The 20601-nt window shown below is 39.1% G+C and overlaps 1 protein-coding gene across 5 annotated transcripts in view; it reads left to right on the forward strand.

The window, feature by feature from the left end:
* The window catches only part of CPED1 (cadherin like and PC-esterase domain containing 1), a 155574-nt gene that overhangs the window by 51783 nt on the left and 83190 nt on the right, over positions 1–20601 (forward strand). For all 5 annotated transcript variants that reach the window (XM_075081150.1, XM_075081148.1, XM_075081147.1 and 2 more), the window contains 6 exons: positions 749–917; positions 13682–13824; positions 15112–15184; positions 16806–16973; positions 17985–18089; positions 18999–19168. In XM_075081150.1, the coding sequence (XP_074937251.1) occupies positions 749–917; positions 13682–13824; positions 15112–15184; positions 16806–16973; positions 17985–18089; positions 18999–19168 (828 nt within the window). The remainder of the gene's footprint in view (positions 1–748; positions 918–13681; positions 13825–15111; positions 15185–16805; positions 16974–17984; positions 18090–18998; positions 19169–20601) is intronic.

The raw sequence follows: 20601 nt of genomic DNA on the forward strand, positions 1-20601 counted from the left end.
AATAGCATTTTTCCTTGGGTCTGTTATTTTTCTATCTTGTTTGTATGGCTGATACTTTTTGTGTGGATTATGGAAGCTGTAGGCCAGTATCTAGAAAGCCATGTCACTTCCTACTCAACATTAGCTTCCATAATTATTTTATGTTTAGCTGATTTATTATGGGTTATTTCTAGGTGTCATAGTCACTCACAGTATTTGGAATCATAGTTCATGGCTTTCATTAGGGAAAGCATGCACTACCGCATGTTTGTGTCCCTATATTACATTGAAGAAAGTGCTAGCAATAGTGCAGTCTTTCCATAGTCTGAGTATTTTTTCTGAATTCACTAAGTGTCAGTGTTAAATTTGGGTACCTGCTAAATTTGGCACTATGAACTTCTGTTATTTAATCTGCTTGGATTTCTTTAATGTTGTTAACTCCACTCTGAACATCCTGGGTTTGCAACAATTACAACATGCCAGCAATGCATTTATCCATATGTACTCTCAAACATAACTCCCTCCTAACATAGTTACTTTCTATGTTTGGAAATTCAGATTTTAAAATACTGAAAGTCAGAAAAAGTCTTGATATAAAGCTTTGTTCCAGCTTGCTGGGTTTAATCTACTGTGTTGTTTAACTTGGACCGGGGTAGAAAGGCTAATTTCCTATTCCCACTAATTTCACTATTTCACTATTTTCTTATAGTTCATTTTCCTCATTTGCAGAACTTCTTCATTAATGCTATGTTTTCTTATTACTTTCCAGGAATCAAGTATCAGCTTCACTAGACCACAAGGACATCCTTAAAGCTCAAGATGTTTCTGTCATCATCAAAGCATACGTGCTTGTGACATCCTTAACACCTCTGCGGGCATTCATTCATTCAACCGCCACTGTCTGGAATCCACCCAAGAAGAAGCACTTTTCTGTAAAGGTAAAGCATTTAATTTCTTAATTTTTTTCTCTTGCAGGCAAAGTACAGAGGCAGAAAACCAGATAATATTTCTCTTCTCTTTTACCCCTTCTTTATTTGCTGTCTCCAGCTGACACATGAATATTCGCCTAATGTACAGCTTTTGTTTCTCTGAATTAGTGGGGTTTGATTCATGAAGGAGAAAAGAGTTGCCCTGTGCAGTGGGGGTTATGAAGAGCCCTGGGATTTGCTTGCTTCAGAGCCCGTTTTTATTGGTGACATTTGACAGCAGTTGCAAGGTTTTCTGTAAAGCACAGCAGTGGAGGTGCTGTCGCGCAGTAACCTCTTTTGGTCGGATATTGACAGTGTTGTAAAAAAGTAAAGTAAATATTTAAAATGGTTTGTTTAGATTTCTTTTTTAGGTGCCGTAAAACAGAAGGGAGGAAGGTCAGGGCAATTCTAAATAAGGGGAAGGAAGTATACCATGAATCAGGTGGGCCTCCCATGGCGTCTAGGTTTTATGAAGAAGGATGTTTCACCTGTGCCTTCATTGGATTAATTCTGGACATCTCCAAGTGCCTGGAGAGACCCCTTTCTCTCCATGCCTAGTTTGCTCAGCAGTCCTATGGATTTCCAAACATGCCTTCCAAGCATCCTTTGTCCTTTCAGCAAGGAACAGTGCTTGCAACATGGCAGCTCTTCATGAAGGAACTACAGTTCTGTGGCTGCTCCTTTCCTTTTGAATGAATAAGGTCACAAAGTAGCTGATTTCTTGAGGTCACACAGATCAGCTCCTGCAGCAGCCACCTGAGGATGGGTGCACTTTGCCTATGTAGCCCTCTTGGGGTAGGAGCAGGTCTTGGCTTTGGATCAGTCTGAGTAGTGTGGTGTCACTGCAAGGACTCTCAATGATGCCAGCCATTTGGTATGTTCTACAATTTTAGCTCTCTCAAAGTGCCTAGTCTAAGCTCATTATCTAATTCTGGTTATTGGAGAAACAGACGCCTCTGGAGAACAAATCATCCCACCTAATTTAGACACTAATTTTGGAATGAAATTAGTTTCCTGCTAAAAGTGTCTGCTTCCTTCCATGGGCTATGACATTCTTAGAGTACATGCCAAATTCTAGATTGCCAAAATTAGGTGAGATGAAACTACTTTTTCTTTCCCACTCAGAAGCTATGGGAACCCATGGAGTTATTTTATTTTGTCATCCGTTTTTCTCTATTTTCATTTAGGAAGACTAATGGTCACTCACTTTCAAACCTTAGGGTTCAGTTTTGGTTTATGTTTATTAAAATAGCACAATGTCCAGCAGCATCACTATTGCAGCTGAAGTAGGGACTACTTTAAAAGCTAGTAGTCATTAGTAATTGCAATATGCCTCTGTAAAATAATTCCCACTGAGGGAAGTCTGCTGGGGTGCCAGCCACCATTTACAGAGTACTTTGGCAGCTGAAGAAGCAATAAAAGTGATAGATAGAAGCAGCAGCTCATCTACAGTAGTTCCAATCCAGTTACTGCTGCTGTGGTGTTGTATCGTCTACAGCTTTAGGCAGACTTGTCAAAAGGGGAAGAAATAAACAAAAAATAAGCACCACAGAAAGTATGATGTACTGATGTATAGATTGAAAGGCAAATTAACAAAATTATGGAAAGTGGGGTGTATAAGACTGTCTCTCAGCATAAACAGTGTGTCCTATACAGAACCTGGGAGGTGTCAGGGAGTCTCCAGGAGAAATGAGACACTGGGAATTCATGGAGAGGCCAGAGACCGCTACTGGGAGAATCATAGAGAGGCTTCTGTGTTTGTTACAGAGGCACCAGACAAGAGATCATAAGTCAGAAAACAATACTTGGGAGAAGGTTTGAATTCAGTTTTTTATATCCTTTGGGATGAGATTACATCAAGGCTCTCACAAATGTCATGGAGCCATCATTTCCTGCCAGTGGGACATACAATGCCAGCAGAGTGGTCTCTCCCAAAGCAGCTAGCAAAGCTATGCATATTTTTACCAGCCAAGGAACCTGCTCCTAAGCTTTCAGTTCCTGCCAACTCTGTTGTGTAGGAAGGGAAATTGTTTGTTACATTGTGAAGCTCCAACCTGTAAATAACCAATAATGGCAGAAGGGATCTCTAAGACCTCTCCTTCTGCTGATTGACAGAATACGCCTTGATGTCGCTGGGCACTGAACATCCCTATAGTGGAGACTTTTGTCTGGAAAAATTTCCTGGTGTTTGGTTTGTTTTTCCCCAAGAGCAGCTGACTCAATTATTTTTTTTAAGTGAACAGATGAGAATAGATTTAACTTGCTGCATTGCCGTCATAGATGCACTGCTTTCAGTAATGTTGCACAATGATTCAGAGACCTCCTCAGTGCATGTAGCCTCTGGTCAGCAAATTTTCTCATACCAGTGTAATTAAACTATTATTAAATATTAATTAAACTGTTGATGAGAAATTGATCCACAATTCATGTTAATTTGGTTACAACGTTACTATCATGAACTTACTGCGTTAAGTGTAAAATTTTATATCCTACATACAACAACCCTCTATGATTGCTAGAAGTCACCAGAATGTGGTATAAAAGGAAGAGAGATTTTTTAAGAAGATTGTAGATGGGGTACCAGGTGATATCAAATGGTTAAGATAAACTGTGTAAAGAAAAAACAGAAGTTTCATGAATTAAGTAATACTGCGTTGCCCACTGCTCCTTTGTTAGTAAACTACTATAAATGATTTTTACAACTCAGACTTACTTATCCTAATCATAGTGGCAAGGCTTCCAAATGACTCCGTGAATAAGCATTGGCCAAATGGCAGTTCAGGAAGAGTTCAAGTGTGTTTTGCTCACCAGCTGCCAGGTTTTCTCTGGATTATACATATTTCAGTATCTCAGTTCAGAAGGCAAAGGAAGCTAAATGCTGTGCTGGCATGAGGATTTTGTGCGTAGTCAAGGAGTGGCAAAATTGCGACTCTACGTTTGAGCCCTGGTTGGGAAAATGCAGGAAATGCAGGGGAGAGAATGGCTTTCTGCCACACAAATGTTTTAATATGAGACTTGCATAATAGCCTTATTTCCCTGAGGAAATTTGGAAAACCCTTATTTAGACCATCTGTGCTTTGAAAAATTAATAATAAAATAGAAGCTTTCTATTTTGCATATGGTACCAATTAAGGGATGGGTCTCTGTCAATGTATGCAATAATTCCCTTCATGTTAATCGACATTATGCATGTGTATTGAGCAGAGGGCTGGCCCCTGAATAATTTCCTGGTTTATAGAAACTGGTGTGCGAAACAGTCATGTATGATTAATTATCTCAAGGTTTAACACACTGTGAAGTGCTTTCTTTGCCCTGCCATTAACCTTTCCCATCCTGGTCCCAGTTCTTAACGAAGGGATGCACTTTCATAGACTTTAGTGGTGCCACGTCCTGTGTCAGCTGGGAAGGCTCTGCTGTGCTATTGGCAGCTTTGCACAGCCCCCACTCTGGTGCACTGTCCCGTTGCTCATCCAAAATGGACAGTCAGGTGTCTCCTGGATTTGAATTCCTTGACTGGTGTGCTTGCATAACCCTCGATACCCTCAGCTGAAACTATGCTCTTCAGTGATTTTCCAGCTGTGCAGTAAAACAGACATAATTTATTAAAGCAGTTGGCTGTTAATCTTGCTGTGGTATAAAGCACTATAACTATTGCTGACATTCTCTCTCTGTGTATTAAGCATTTGGAAACTCGACTAAAGAGAAATATTTTTTAAACTTAACATACATGCAAATTAAACTGGACCCTTACCTACCCAGGAAATACAGCTTTTAATATGACGTGGAAGTCTGTCTTAGAGCCGAACACTGAAAAAGCAGTGTTTGGCTGCAGTATTAGGTTGCAGTATTGCCCTCAAGTGGCCAGTTTTGATACTGCTTCAAGTAATAGCCACAGGTAACGTGAAATAGAATGCAAACATACTCGCGGATAAAGAACAAAATGGTTAGAAACAGCAGAAAGGCTCGGGATTTTTTTCCCTGTGTTTTATTTTTGAATTCCATATTCTTGACCCATCACTAGCAGGAGCAAATACAAAAGAAAATTAACATCAAGTCTTAATCAATTCGATCTCAGGGTTATTCGGGAATAAAATTAAGTTTGTTCATTAGGTTTTGTAAGAACTTAGCATATGCATTCCACTGTTCTTGCAAGTAGCCTGTGTAGAGAATCAAATGCTCTAATGCTCCCCTTCCTGGGAAGCTGACCATAACAAAAGTGCCATCTCTGTTCTCTGTCCTCATAGCATCCAGAGCCCTATCATTTCTCTTTTCACTGATATAAGAATGAAAGTCTGTCTAGACTGGGGGTGATCAAAGACATGCTTAGTCTCATATTCTGTTTCTGGCAACAACCAGACAAGAAAGCATCACGACACTGCGTAACAAGAAAAGCACATAGTGGTGCTCATCCTTAGGTAGACTATAGCTATTTCTGGTAACCTGCAAGGCAAGACACACAAAACTGGAAGCAGATTATATATCTTTATGGTTAATAAGCTCCAGCAGACTTTTATGGCATGCAATTCTCTACTAGATTTTTCAGTCCATTAATGCTTTTGGTATTCCCAACTTCTTAGGGCAATGAGACTTTACAGATTATTTAAGTGTTGCCTGAGAACAAATATTTGTTTGCTTTCAAGCTTTTACCTGATTACTTAATTTCATATCCCTAATTTTTGTCTTAAGAGAAAGAATGACTAATTCTTCCTTCTTTACCTTCTCCATGTCTGTGCCAATCAGACATGCAGTGCACAAATAAAGTTAAAATTTTTCCTGGAGTTCTTTTCTGCTCTTCTCTTTATGAACATCTCAGTTTAGGTAGTAAGAGATCTAGACTAATTATTCTTTACAACATTTGGATATGTTGTAAGTAAGTCTTTACACTGTTATCCAGGCCCTTAGCTCTCTGCTTTTCTCCTGGACCACAGATCCTCTCACTCTGGCTGTTCAATCCAGGCAGCTCTGTAAACATGCCTCTCGGTGGCGCCCAACTTTCCCAAACTGACCTCCCGTTATCCTGATTCTTCTCATCTTTCCCTTTTTGCTTTCCAGCTTCCCTTAGTCAAGCTGATCCACTTTTCCTGCTCACAGAGAACTGGGAAATACTGTTAGTAAATCACCTTCACTTTTCCACTAAGAAGTTGACGCTGGGTTGGGAAACCATTCTTAGTTCAGTCTCAAAAGACCTAATTTAGTGGTTGCTTCAGACCTGTAGAGGAAACCTTTCTCAGATGGCCTTTTCTCCTCCGTGGAAATAGTTATAAAAGGGACAAGAATTCTTTTTGTTCTGAGCTATTAAATAACATCTCTTTAAAAAGTTTTATGTAAATAAAAAATATACATAAGTGGCAAATCTACTGTATAAAATAGCTGAATAGTACTGCGGCTTCCCCCTTCATCAAGTGCTGCATTATAGCTGCAGAGAAATGGCACATTGTAACAATAAATCGGGGGTGGAATAAACAGACCTACCTAGAGCTAACACTATAAACTTATGATAAATTACTGCACTGTTTTCTCTGTGAAGTATCCTGGAACCATTGTTTTGATTACAGGTACATTGTTCTCCCATTACATGTCTTAGGACTTTTTCTATATACTGTGATCAGTGGAGATGTCTGCCTGTGCGAGCAGACAATATAGGAAATAGCTTCATTGCAAAATATGTTTCTTCTGGTCTTCTGTGTGGAATCAGTCTGTATTCTTGCAGACACCTTAGATATTTAGATACCTCCATATGTTTAGTCAAAGAGATTCTTGTTTGTGTGTAATGAAGTATTTTTGTATCTATAAACGCTACTTACACCCAAAAGTATTTGGGCTTGGTGAAGAAACTTCACCAAATATTGACCCAGTAGAAGAATGAATGTACAAAAATTAACCGAGAGTACAGAGCCTATACTGAAAGTTATCAGAGATTCATTGAATTGATTCAAGTGAAAACATCTGCAGCTATTTTCAAGGAGAGGCAATTACCTTAAGTCTTTTGAGATCCTCCAGATCCAATTCATCAGAAAGACTTCAACAGTTCTGATGCATAGCAGAACAATCTGGAGAGGACACCCTTCATTACTTCAGAAAGGGTCATTTCTTCAAGGGTCATGCTTTGGTCCTCAGACGTAAACCTTGCTCTCAGATATGATTCTGATAACTTTGTTTGCTATCTAGTTTCAAAGGCTACAACTAGAAGCCAGCAAGGTCCTTTCAAAATGTATTCATACAAATCCTGTAAAGTATGATGCACCAAATCCAAAATGTAAACCTCAAAATTACACTGAATTACTCAGTAGCCCAAACGACCTCTTATTTTCTGTCTTCTTGACTCCTGGGTAAGTTCAGAGCTCAGCAACACCTCCAAAGGTGAGATACTGTTGCAGGAAAAAATTGACAGGTTCACATTATTTAACCAAAACCAGGATAGAAGTGGCTAATTGATGATATGTAATTAACTGGCAACCAGTAGCAATAATACACTCACTATCAATGTCGGTAACAGAACAGGTAAACCATGATACCAGACACTTAAAAAATGTTAATAAACATTGCACATTTCTAAACATCTTTCTATAAATACCCCCTGAAGGTAAAGTCACACCCACATTTACCCACACCCTATCTCATAAGCAGCACAGGTTACAAACACAGCCCCACTTTCCTGGGGTGCAGCTTCACTTCTTGCGTGTACCTCTGCTCGGAGAAGTGGGGGCTCCAGCTCTTACTGTACCCACGTGGGACCCGTGCCCATCCTTATACCCTACTCATCCCTGCAGTCTAGGCAGAAGCTGTGATGACTTCTGGCACTGCCTGACCAGGTTTTGACTGCTGCTGTTTCCACCCCAAAGTCTCTCCCCACGCTGCAAAATTTCATGCTGCTTTTACATTATTTCCCAAGATGACTCCTTCCTTGTTTCAAAAGTCAATTTGTCATTTTCTGGTTACTCTTTAACATCACTGATGGTTGCCTTCCTCTGTCTAATGGTAAGTTTGGGACAAATATTCTCCCAGACAGTTCTGTATATTCCAAGCATACAGATTTTGTTGTCCATGGGTGGGCTGTGTGACCACTCTGATGGTATATCTCCTACCTGTCTTCAGTGTCTCATTTATATTCTCTGTACAGTCACTGGAGGAACAGAGCAGTTTTAGACTGCAATTAATGTCACCATTTTGAGATGTCTACCTTAGGATGGCATAAATCATGCTCTTGAAGTGTCTGTATTCTGCAGTGAGGTATAAAAGGAACTTAGACGCTTAACTTGTACAGAGTCATAAGCCATGTAGTGTTGTAAGGTGGGATTCCTCTACAGATTTTGACACCTGAGGGAATTTTCTTCACATGAGCTGTGCCTCTGAACACCTATTACAATCAACACAAAGCCTATAAATGCAGTGAAAATAGGCATTATAATTTTGCCTTTATCGCCACTCCTAAGGTTAGTCAAGGAAAATCTTTCTTGTCTCATCAGGAGGGAAGACTGTGCTGGGACTGAGCTAGAAGGCAATCCCAGAAGGTTCACTACATTTTTTTTAATTACAGTAAAATTAATGTATATCTTCTGTGGAGCGTTGGTATACAATGCAGTGCACACAGTGTCTGGCTGTGTCTGCTGCTCGACACACTCTGAACAGGTCCCTTAAAACAAGGGGTGGAGGTAGAAGGGGCTGGGAGATGGCTGTCTAAATCAATTTATACTCTTCCGCAGCAAAATCCTCAGCTGACCATTCAGCTAGCTGCCCCAGGCTGCCCCGGCATCTGTCTCAAGAAATCCACTTACAGAAAAATTGCCAGAGGAAAATCCTCTCAAGGGAACTACCTCAGTCACCATAGCATCCAGCCCTGCAGATGGCACACACTCTTCCGCTTTCTCTGAGTGTCCATGAGTCTGTGCATAAAGCTTGCAAATCAGAATTCCTTTGTCAATTAAATTGCATTGCATTTTTTTCAGTGTGTCGGACCTTTAACTGATAGGTCAGTGTCTTTCTAAGGAGCCAAAGATATCCGTGTCACCAAGATCATAAACCTTGTTTTAATGACTGCAGATTTTAAAAAGCGGATGTCAAAGCGGGTAGAGAAAAAGCATTGTAAAATTAATAATGAGTTAGCCAATTTTTTTTTCCAGTGGCTTATCCTAAAGCAAAAGTAGTTATCAGTGAGCAAAAGGTCAATGAGTTAAAATCAATCTTAAGAATATTTTTAGTTCATTCTGCCATTAGAGAAAATGTGTGCTTGATCCATGTAATTTGACTGCATTTGCACGTTTTCTGAAAGGCATTACATAAATAGGTGGAACACGCCTCCAACTTTATGCATCCAGCATGTGGATGAATGCCTTCAAGCACCTGAGAAGTCTTGTGATTCTGTATACAATGGTGTCATTGTACAACATATTGGTGCATGTCTGCATTTTTACAGCCCACTAAAATTTAATCCCTATTCCTCTGCTTAAAAATTTGCCAGCCAGAGGTCAGCTTTCTCCCAGACTAAATTCCTGTGATTGCCACCAGTTTTTCCCATTCTGTCCTGTTTTTTACTATTCAATGCTGCTTTTAATCACACTCAGCCAATGAGATTGAATCTTGCTGAACAGGTAGTCTGTTTCATCTGAAGGTGGGAGAACAAGCATCAGTGGTGATCACCTGAAGTAACCCTCAACTCAGTGACTTTGATATTTTGCAGCTGAACACAGGTATTTATAGATCTTTGTTGGGTGCACTCAGAAGAACCTGAGGTTGCAGCAGGTTTTCACACTTTGTCACCCCTAAGCCATATACCCTACATTTTCCCTACCGGTTGCTGAGAGTCCTGTAGAATCCGTAGGAGTCAAACCTAACCTGAAGTGGTTTGAATAGGACTTTTTTCATTAATTGGAATTTAACCTGAAGTATTTGTCTCTTGTCTCTATTGGTCCTAAAACAGAGTGACTACATATTTATTTTCAGCCATTGGCGTAGAATAAACATTGCCCTAAAACCTGATATTCCCTAACGAGGACCTGTTGAGCACTGTCTCTTTCCTAGTCTGGCAAAGGAGGGCTGTAACTAAGATGCAGTTCACTGGAGAAGCCAGTTTTATTTTAATGCCTCTTGTGCTGGAAACAGTTTGCTATTATAGCCAACAGTAGTCTGTGAGTGCAAATAGGGCAAATCAGCCTGTCTTTCACTAATTCTGACTAGAAATATATGCATTGGTTATCCTTTGTGTTGAGGAGCTTAGGGGTTGATTTATGGTGAGGAGCAAATGAGCTAATGGGGCTTTTTCTATCCTGCTTTCCCTTCCTTCCAATAACTCCCACCTTTAACTGGAAAATTCTGCAACTCCTTATCTTCCCTGCACAGCAAAACAGCACAGCTTCTCACTTGGCCCCTCAATACCCACTGCAGATTTAGGAAACTAAAGAAAAGGCGCAAACCAGTGCAGCAGGAACATGAGTGATGTACAGGATCTGGCAGAGATGCTGGAAATAGTTGTCAAAGTCAGCTGAAGAACCACCATGTAGTCCCACCTTGGTGAGATGAGTCTTCGTTTTAAATTTTTTATTTCTCATGCACAGTTTAATTAACAGGTTTTGGCCTGAACAAGGAACAGAAATGGGACAATTTCATTCAGAGATGAATATAAATCAGACATGATTTCAAATATGTGCAGCTTCTTGTTCTTAATCTTTGTAGTCCTCTGTGGGAGAAACACACCTTTGGTGATCTTAGACTTCAGGAAACACAGAACCCCTCTCAGCCTGTTGTGGCAATGAAATGGAGTGTGATCTGAGGATCTGCATAATCTCTTTCTAAATAGCAGTTCTTTTGCCTTAGAGACTCATGGAATTGCAGTACATGGAAAACTTTCTACAGCATAAAAATACATTGTGATGTAATTCGAGATTTCAACATGATGCAAATATCCAAAGGGCAGAGTTGAGGCTATATGTGCAACCTTTACTTTGCAATTTTCTGGCAGTCAGAGGTCTAATTTTATAACTTTAGTGATATATACTAGTCATATATACTGTTGTAACTTTTTTTCCTACTGACATATAGTTTTATCAGAAACAGGAGAAAGGGTCCCAGGCATTGCAAACCTTCAGCCCGGACCTCCACATGTGACATGTTTCTTTTAGTCAGTAAAGCTTGGGAAGAGAGAACCACTTGTTAGAATAAAACCAGAGGTGATAAGAACAGGAAGACAAGCAAACCAACTTCCTACCCACCAGTTATTTACCAGAACAACAGAATGGAGTTACTGGAATCGAAGAGAGCAAAAATCAAAGGAGGATCAGCATTAGTTGCATACTCAAGTATTTCCCATGGCTGGCTCTAGGTAGTGATACGGTATCCTTTTTAAAGGAAAACGGAAAGTTATTACATGTAACTGCAATACGCTGCCTGAAGAAACTGAAAGGCATTCATCCATGCCAATGCAGACCAGCATGCTTGGCAGTATTCACGCTCACAAGGGGAGGCTCCAACACTGTCTAGAAAATTTTGTGGACTAGAGTGCACAGACGTACGTTGTAAGGAGATCTGGTGTCAGCACAGTGAATGCGTCCTAATGCACCACCAGTAACTGGCAGTGTACCCCAGTGGTCCCTACTGGGTCCTTTCCTGTTCAACATCTTCATTAAATGTCTCAGTGTTGGGACAGAGCGTACCCTCTAATGACACAAAACTGGGAGGAGTGGCTGATACAGCCGAGGGTTGTGCTGCCGTCCAAAGGGACCTCGACAGACTGGAGAAATGGCCTCACAGGAACCTCACGCAGTTCAACAAGGGGAAGTGCAAAGTCCTGCACCTGGGGAGGAGCAGCCCCATGTGCCAGTACATGCTGGGGGCTGACCAGTTGGAAAGCAGCTTTGCAGAAAAGGACCTGGGGGTCCTGATGAGCACCAAGTTGACCATGAGCCAGCAATGTGCCTTTGTGGTAAAGAAGGCAAATGGTATCCCGGGCTGCATTAGGAGGAGTGTTGCCAGCGAGTAGAGGGAGGTGACCCTTCCCCTCCATACAGCACTCGCAAGGCCACACCTGGAGTGTTGTGTCCAGTCGTGGACTCCCCAGTACAAGAGGAATGTGGAGATACTGCATAGAGTCCAGCGAAGGGCCACTAAAGTCATTAAAAGACTGGAAGACCTCACATATGAGGAAAGGCTGAAAGAGCTGGGACTGTTTAGCCTGGAGAAGAGAAGGCTCAGGGGGATCTCATCAATGTGTACAGATGTCTGAACAGAGGCTGTGAAGAAAACAGAGTTTGGCTCTTTTCAGTGGTGCCCAGTGTCAGGACAAGAGGTGATGGGCACAAACTGAAAAGCAGGAGGTTCCGTCTGAACATCAGGAAACACTTTTTTGCTGTGAGGGTGACCGAGCACTGTCACAGGTTGCCCAGGAAGGTTGTGGAGTCTCCATCCTTGGAGATACTCAAAAGCTGTCTACACATAGTCCTGTGTATGTGGCTTGAGGTATCCCTGTTTGAACAAGGGTCTGGCCAAGATGACCTCCAGAGTTCCCTGCCAAGCTCAACCGTTCTGTGGTTTTGTGATTCTGTGATCATGTTTTAGACCCAAAATATCATATTAAGCCTTGTTACGGACTTCTGCTAAAGATGAAGCTTTGTTAACCCATTTGCAATGAATACTGGATCATGACTGTAGTCAAAGGCAGCTAGAGAGATGCCAACCACATCAGTCCTCAGTGGGGTTGTCTACAGAACTGTGTGTGCTTCAGTCATGTTACCCTAGTGGGTCATGTAGGATAGGTGATAATAGGAAACATATAATTGCATTTCTAAGTCAATTTAGTAGTGAAATTCCTAGAAATAATCAGAATATTTTTTTCTGAATATCAATACAAAACATGTTTTGTGTATATTTTATGTGTTTTTATCTCTGAAGACAGTGCTTTTATGCTATATAAATATATCTGGTAATATAGTCCTACTAAATTATCTAATAGGTTCACACAGTTCAGACATTAATTGGATTCTGTGCAATTGATAATGTGGTTCAAAGGCAGGCCCTTTCTTAGCACAGACAACTGATGCAGCAAAACCTGCCTGTGTCCCATTCTTCATTGGGGCTCTGTTTCTCCAGCTCTGTTTTGCTGTATCACTGTCTGAAGTGATAAATGGGTGAATTATCATGAGTGATGAAAGAAATGGAGAGGACAGCATTATGCATGTCAGAGAATATGCCTCTGGGAGGATTCATGAGTCTAAAATGCTCAGGATGTGCAAGAGTCCAGTCAAAACACAGGCTGTGGTGGCCGATCGTTTTTTTCAACATCTCTCTTTTATATTCTATTTAAAGCTTGTTGACCTGGGGTAAGGATTCATAGTCAAGGTCAAGTGGGATAGCCCTTAGCACAGTATGTTAACAAGAGAAAAAGCTTTTACTTTGAGTGTGCTATTGCCTACTGCTGAAGAAATAAATGTTTGTGGTTTCTGTTGTCTGGAACTAGTTGACAGCAAAAGGTTTTATCAAAGTAAGCTCAGACTGTGAGCAATATTTTGTAAAACCATTAATACAGCTTGTTTCTTATATACTTATTTGTGAAAAAAAAAAAGAAAAAAGTCCTTCTCAACCAGTATGCTGCATGGAGCTTTTAATGCCTCTTTTCTTTACTGGGCAAATGAATAAGAACTGAAGTTTACATTCTAAGGCAATTTCTACTTTTACCAGCCTTTTAGTTTACAATCATAAGCACTGATTTTCTGTAGATGTTAAAAAATGTGTAATCTCTTTCACAGCTGAAAAGGTTTTTTGAGATATTCTTCAAAAGCAGTTCTCCCCAACAAGCCTTCAACAACATGAAGGAAGCTATAAGCAAACTTCTACTTATAACTGAGGTCTTCAGTGAATCATCTGCCTCAGGACCAAATTCTTTCAATCAGTAAGTGACTTGCAGTGGTCACTGCTATGCTATTGTCGAGACAGCTCTTTAGAACAGAAAAAAAATTGTAGAGGATACATGACTCCTAAAATAACAAAATCCCTTCTGTTTCATACTTCTTTATAGAATAAAGTGAGGACGTGCTGCATTTAGGGAGTAAAACTCTTTAATATCCACAGTGTTTCTGGTTTGCAAAAAGGCTATGATGAATACCTAAGACTGGATGCTGTGTTCTGATGAAGTGTTTCAGGCAGTACAAGTGAATAGAAGTCACTCACAATTGGGCTAGTCCTAAGATATACAAAACTCTATTTTCCTTCAGTGAGACCTGCGTTATATGTCAAATATTTAGAGTAGCCCAGATGGTTCAGAGCTGGCTGCGGCAGGCAATCTTAACAAGAGACACTGTAGAATACGTTGTGAAACATACCTGATTAAATATACCTGGGCAGTAACAGTCACTTTTCTATGGGTGTTAAATCATTGTAATAAATTCTATTTGAGTGTTACATTTCTTACACATAAATCAACATTTACTATGTAATATTTTTATAATTTAAAATTAATATTTTTCTATATGTTATGTCACATCCCTGACATTTTTATGGTAAATAGTAAATAAGTTACTATTTATTACATTTATATGTTTTATAAAGCTATTTGAGAACCCAGGTGTTTTAGTAGCAGTAATATAAAGCTCATTATTTGACTTACGCAAGTTGGGAATAAAGCTTACATTGTGAGTGGAAAGGGTAGTGAGGAGGGGAGGAGTGTAACAGGGATGGAGCTATTTTGACAGTGATCCAAACTCTAACATTTTTTTACTAACGGGATGGATATCTCTTGTTTATGTAACCTGAGCTTTGCTTTGAGCTCCTGGTCCATGCCTTCGAACATCTTCATAGCTGCAGCACAACTCTTTGGCTTCAATGAGCCCAAAGAGTTTCACCATCTATTGCCCTCCAGATATCTTCAAAGCTTTTGCAGGGCCTCATTCTCAAGAAAAGGCATTTCCCTCTACACTGTATTTCACTTCCATCACTGGTTTAAAAGTCAACTGTATAAATACACTTTAATATAGTACTGTTTTCATCAGCTCACAATCTGTCCCTATCTATGTTTAATGCTGCTGGCTCTTCTCAGAAATTTTATTTAGTCTGTATCACATGCTTTATCTTGACCTTTGTGTGTATGTTCTCTGGATCTCTGGGTGTACGTCATTGTAGCATATATTTCACAACAGTTCCTAACTGCACTGAATCTGATTCCTGTTATATTGTATTTCAGATGCAGACAATGTTTTCAAATGTTAACCTTTGACATGGGATTTGGAACCTCCACATACCCAGTAGTTCTTGAGGTGAGAAAATTACACAAACTATTCCTTGACCCAAAAAAATTACACCAAAAAGAACACAGCAGGGACCCCTCTCTGACAGCTTCCCTCAAACCTCTGAGAAATGTCTGAGTACGTTAATATTAATTTTGCCCAACAGTGGAGAGTTACTGCAGTAGAAACCAGTTTTTAAGGGACAGAGTTCCTATGATGAAGTTCACCACACCATTTAAGAGTGCAAAAATCTCAGTTTTACTGTTATGGGTTTATCACCCCAACTGAATATCATCTAAAAAAAATCTATAGGAAGCATCGCATGCAAGTGGAGTTGGGTATTAACTATGCCAGGATAAAGAGGAAAGGAAGAAGTTAAAATACCACAACCGGCTAAAGAGCTGAAGAGCTAAAGCTCTCCATGAATTGCATAGTACTTCTTCAATTCATCACCTTCTTTGACCTGCATTGTGCTGCCTTCTTCGACCTGCATTGTGCTGTCTTCTTCCTGGATGGTCCTCAAGGCCCTCAGAACCAGAGAAATGTGACCTGTAGCATAAACTCCCTGTGCCAGTTTTGTACCACTCCTGCCTCAAAAAAGCCTGGCCAGAAACAAAAATTGTACTGCTTTCCAGCTACTTCTCATTACCTCTGTGTATACATGCAAATATATATATAACTAGGTATATAAAATCTTCATCCACATTTGTGATTCACAAAAAGAAAAAAAAAGTAAATATATCCTGAAAAATTACAGGAGAGCACTTTTAAAACTAATCCTCAGTTAAAATCTGTTCAAGTTTCTAGTAACAACAGTCGAGTCAATCTCTCTATCCTTCACAAAACAAAAGAAAAATGGACATGAAAGTTTGCACAATTTAAAAAATCCATGAAGACAATATTCTTAATTAGTTTGACAAGACTTGTTTAGCTAGTATAAGAAATTTGACACAACATAACAATTTAATAATTGTATACCAGGCTGTAAAAAAATTATCTCAGGAGTTGCTTAAAAAACTAAACATAAGGCATAATGTCTGTCTGCCTGTATAGCAGCCTCAGCCATCAGCCATAATCCAAACACTGCTGAAAATCAGTAGTGTTTAATGGTTTCTTATGAAAATACAAATTATTCTATTATTCTAAAAAATAATGGTTGATAATTACTATGACATTTGACATTGAGTAGTATCCCTTGGAAACTGTAGTATTCACACACCCAATGCAGCTTGAAGTTATATTTGTATTTATGCTCAAATACTAATTTATTAATATTTTATAAGCATTAGTTTATTCACTGTGTTTATATATTGTAAAATTTATACCTTCATATGTAGTAAATCCTAAATACCTGAGAGAGTTGTGTTAACATATAAGCTGATGTTTTATTTCTTTTATCAAATTTCAAATCGAACATGAAAAAAAAGCTCTCACATGAGAATGCAATATTATGCTCTATCCGCTGGAGGTCAGCAAACATTGTGGTGTGCAGTTCTGGCAGAAAATGTGGTACAGTATTTGCTATATTATAATCCTGTTTTGTTAGAGTTATTAAGGCTTATTTTAGAATTAGTTCCAGTTTGGTATAGGTGGTTATGAGAAGACTGGACTTGATATTCAAACTATAAATTCTTATATTACTTTCCAACAGGTGCATGAAAACTTTGACTTTCAAGATGAGGATGAATCAAATATTCAGGACCAAACTTTCAAAGAATTTCTTCTTGAAGATACTTTTAAATTTCTCTTATCTAATGAAACCTCAACATCCAGTTTTATGGAAGCTTTACAAAAAATATATGGATCACCTGTGAGCAAGGTAGTTCACTTCACGTTTTTCTTACTATTAAGTATTTGAAAATATTTCATTCTAAATTGTATGCCTTTCTGAAATTGTTCATGCCAACATATAGAATGAAGGATTTATTTAATCAAAACTCTCTGTTACTGAATTCTGGGTAAGTCATGAATAAAACTGTACATTGAACAATCAAATTTTCTTTAATAAAAATTCCACTCTCAAATTATGTCATTCCCCAAAGTACCATACTTTAAAGATATATTTAAAACTTTAACAAAGTAATTTCCCCACCATTTTTTCAAATTTTTTTTTAATATACAGGTTTGTGGATTTTTGTAGACCTAGAACTGATTAACTCAAACAAGTAGATTCATGAGCAACAGAAATAAATTTTGTTTCCTACAACTTTGTGTCTCACTCTGAATGCAAGAACCAATTACAAGTTTTTGCATTTATAGGGTCCGTATAAAGTTTGCATCACTTGTGAAATCTGTTTCTGCCAAGCTGGGAACTCCTTTAAGTCTAGTTCTCTCAGCCTGGGCACTTGTAAAAGGGGGTTTCTGAGGAGCCCCTTGCTCGCAAGACTTGCAGGGGCTACTTTAGCCTTGCAACCTCTGCCTGTCAGGCAGGTGAGACTAAAACAGGGTCATGGGTTCTAAATTTGTGACACGATAAAGTAGGAAGCCACAAACATATGCACACAAATGAGACAATTACCTAAGTCTGCTCTCTGTAGGAGACCAGACCACATTTCAAACTGTTCATTGTCTATACTTTATGCAGTCTCTTCCCATGGTTTCTATGGGTTGTGGTTTTTTCTACACAAAGCTAATGCACAGTCTACTGTATTTTAGACCGAGAAATGGGAAGAGTTATCAAGGAGCTGGCTCAGTATGACTTTGGATGAAGCTAGAGCAAGTTGAGAGCTGCTGTAACTTGTCCCTTTGATTACTAAAGGGATTGGGGTCTAATGAAAGCACATTTCTTTTCATGTGATTTAACCAGAATATGCTGCCCTTTTCTTCATAGGATGGAACTTACCACAAAGAAGATGAGCAATGTTTGTCTTTAGAAGAGATAAATTCAATGCTTACTTTCATAAAGGAGCTGAAGAATCTTGGACAATTTGAGCTGGTAAAATAAACAGGCGTTTGTTTTATTGGATACGTATTTTATGTAAATCTCTTAGCATTTCTCTTTCATTGTCATTCTTTGCTGTCTCTGGTGCATGTATTAGGCTGGATGGACGGGGAAGTAGGGAGATAGAGGTTATCCTGATTTTATTTCAGAGGATTTTTGGAATTTAAATTGAGAGAGAGAAAGAAATAAAACAGAGAATTTGAGTTCAGGGTTCATTGAAAAGGATAGCTAAAGCAGAAACAGAGACCAGAAAAGAGAATGAAAGGAAAAGGAAGAAAATTGTCTAAATTACTAAAGAGTTGGTAAGAAAGTAGAATTATAATGAAGTAAAGTAGGTATGAATGGAAGAACTGGACAGAGCACAACACTGAGATCATGACCAGGGTATAGATATAGATGAAAAAGTGGCAAAAATAGCAGGTGGAATTAGTAATATGTCATCTTCTTCACACTTCAAGTGAGATCATTTTTGGAGAAGAATAGAGATGGAGGAATAATGGTCAGTGTCTGTGAATAGGCATGGCGATTAATGAGGGAAATGACGAGTATTGGGGAAATAAAAGATCTGCAACTTGATCTGTGTTCAAAAAGTCGGCATGATACTAGGATTTCTTCTAGATCTCCTGGTTGACTATCAGGGTTGGAGCCTGACAAGGCTTTCTGAAGAGGGATTGAGTTGAATAGAACTGGAAGTCAAATCAGAGTCAAAGGAGTTAGACTTCCATGTCAGTACTAGTAATCCTGATTTGCAAGGCGCGGCAAGGCAGTCATTTTCTACACGTGGGATTAAGTGTTAATATAAATCCATCCATATGCTACATACAATGTCTTCTGATCATTTCTCACTTCTTTGCATTTTACAAATATTATAACGTCATCTCTAATCAGTGTCTCTCTTCTCAGCTTTTCCCTTCTGCTGCACCCAAGATTCAAACTTTACTGCGTGACCTTTATCACATGGTAGACCCAATGAGGCGGCTTGGTTCAGTCCTGACTGTGCATTGGTTGCTTTCCAGTATGCTTGAACAATTCCAGTTAATGACTAAAGAGACACATACAAATCCTTCAGAATGGTAAGACAGCTATTATATGATATGTTCAGGAGTAGTTTCTCAAATGACATTAATTGCAGTAGCTCCAGTGAGCATGACAAAACTTAATCCTTCAGTAGATGTAGGTGGATTTACAGCCGTTGTGATGAAGATCCACCATCCCATCATGGTGCACTGTCAGCCATTCTGCCACTAGAGTTGCAGCTAGGTTTCTACATTGGACAGTTTTGCCCATTTCTAATAGAGAGGACTCTGGGTTAAAACCTTAATTGAAGCTACAGAAATTTTTTTTCTAAGAAGTATGAAGTGAATTAGGTAGGCTGTTTCTGAACAACTGTAAACTCAAAATTAGAAGTGCTTACCAGGGTTAAGATAATCTTAATTTATTCACCAATTAGATTCAAAACCGTAAAGGAAATATAAAATTTCAGGTGAAGACTTTTCCAAAAGGGACTAATAATTTTGAGTGGCTCTAAATTTTCTCTCAGACAAGAGACAGGTCAAAGAGCACTATACTCTGAGATCCTCATTTTAAGTGTTTTTGAAAAGCTGGAAAAATATTGTAGTGACAAGGCTGAATCCATTGAGGTTCTGGCAAGAGATCTTAACTTCCATAAGGAGGGAGGGATGGAGAACGGAAGAAAGAGAGGGAGGAAAGAGGGAGAAAGGAATGAATGGAGGTAAGGAGAAAAGATGTAGTATACTATATGTTTAGTATAAAATTTGTAAGAAGTGTGTTTTCTGTGTTCATTCTCTCCTGGCCAATGATGTTTCATACACATGTATGACATACTTCTTTACTGACTATGGGCATATGTTATTTTGCAAACAAGGGCTTGGGAACAGAGGCACATTAGAAAATGTGTGTGCTCCATTCCACTGAGTCTCAAGTAAAATGTGCAAATGACATTATTTTGTATATTTTGATTGGACAATGCCTTAGTGACTATGTAAGGCATCTATAAGATTTCTTCATTTTAATTTTGTTTCTTGTTGAATTGGGTGTGACTTTCAGCAAGTCAACAGTCATCTGTATCTTTGTTTGCTTAGCTATAAAGTGAAGCTTATATTTACCACTATGCTAGATAACTGTTCATTAGTGTTTTGAAAATACACAGTTCCATGCATGTGCTAAGAATTATTGTTGTTACTGCAGGCCACTCCATGAAAAGTAACTCAAAGATGCAGCTGCTTGCATTCATGTGTAAGCCCCTGCCCTTTTGCCAAAATATTTAGGTTTGCATATCAAAGCATACCAACCTTTAGCAGCTTTCTGTTCTAATCTAAGCTGTGCCACTCACTCACTTTGAGAAAGCCCCTTGGCCTCTTTTTTTCCTTCAAGCTGAACATTATTGTATGTGTATAAATATGTAGAAGTCCCATGACCTTCCTCCAGGGCATAGGCCAATCTGCTTCTTTGCACTGTATTTTTCTACAATGGCTAAGGTAATAAT

The sequence above is a fragment of the Phalacrocorax aristotelis genome, chromosome 1, assembly GCF_949628215.1.
Source record: "Phalacrocorax aristotelis chromosome 1, bGulAri2.1, whole genome shotgun sequence".
Classification (NCBI taxonomy): Eukaryota; Metazoa; Chordata; class Aves; order Suliformes; family Phalacrocoracidae; genus Phalacrocorax; species Phalacrocorax aristotelis.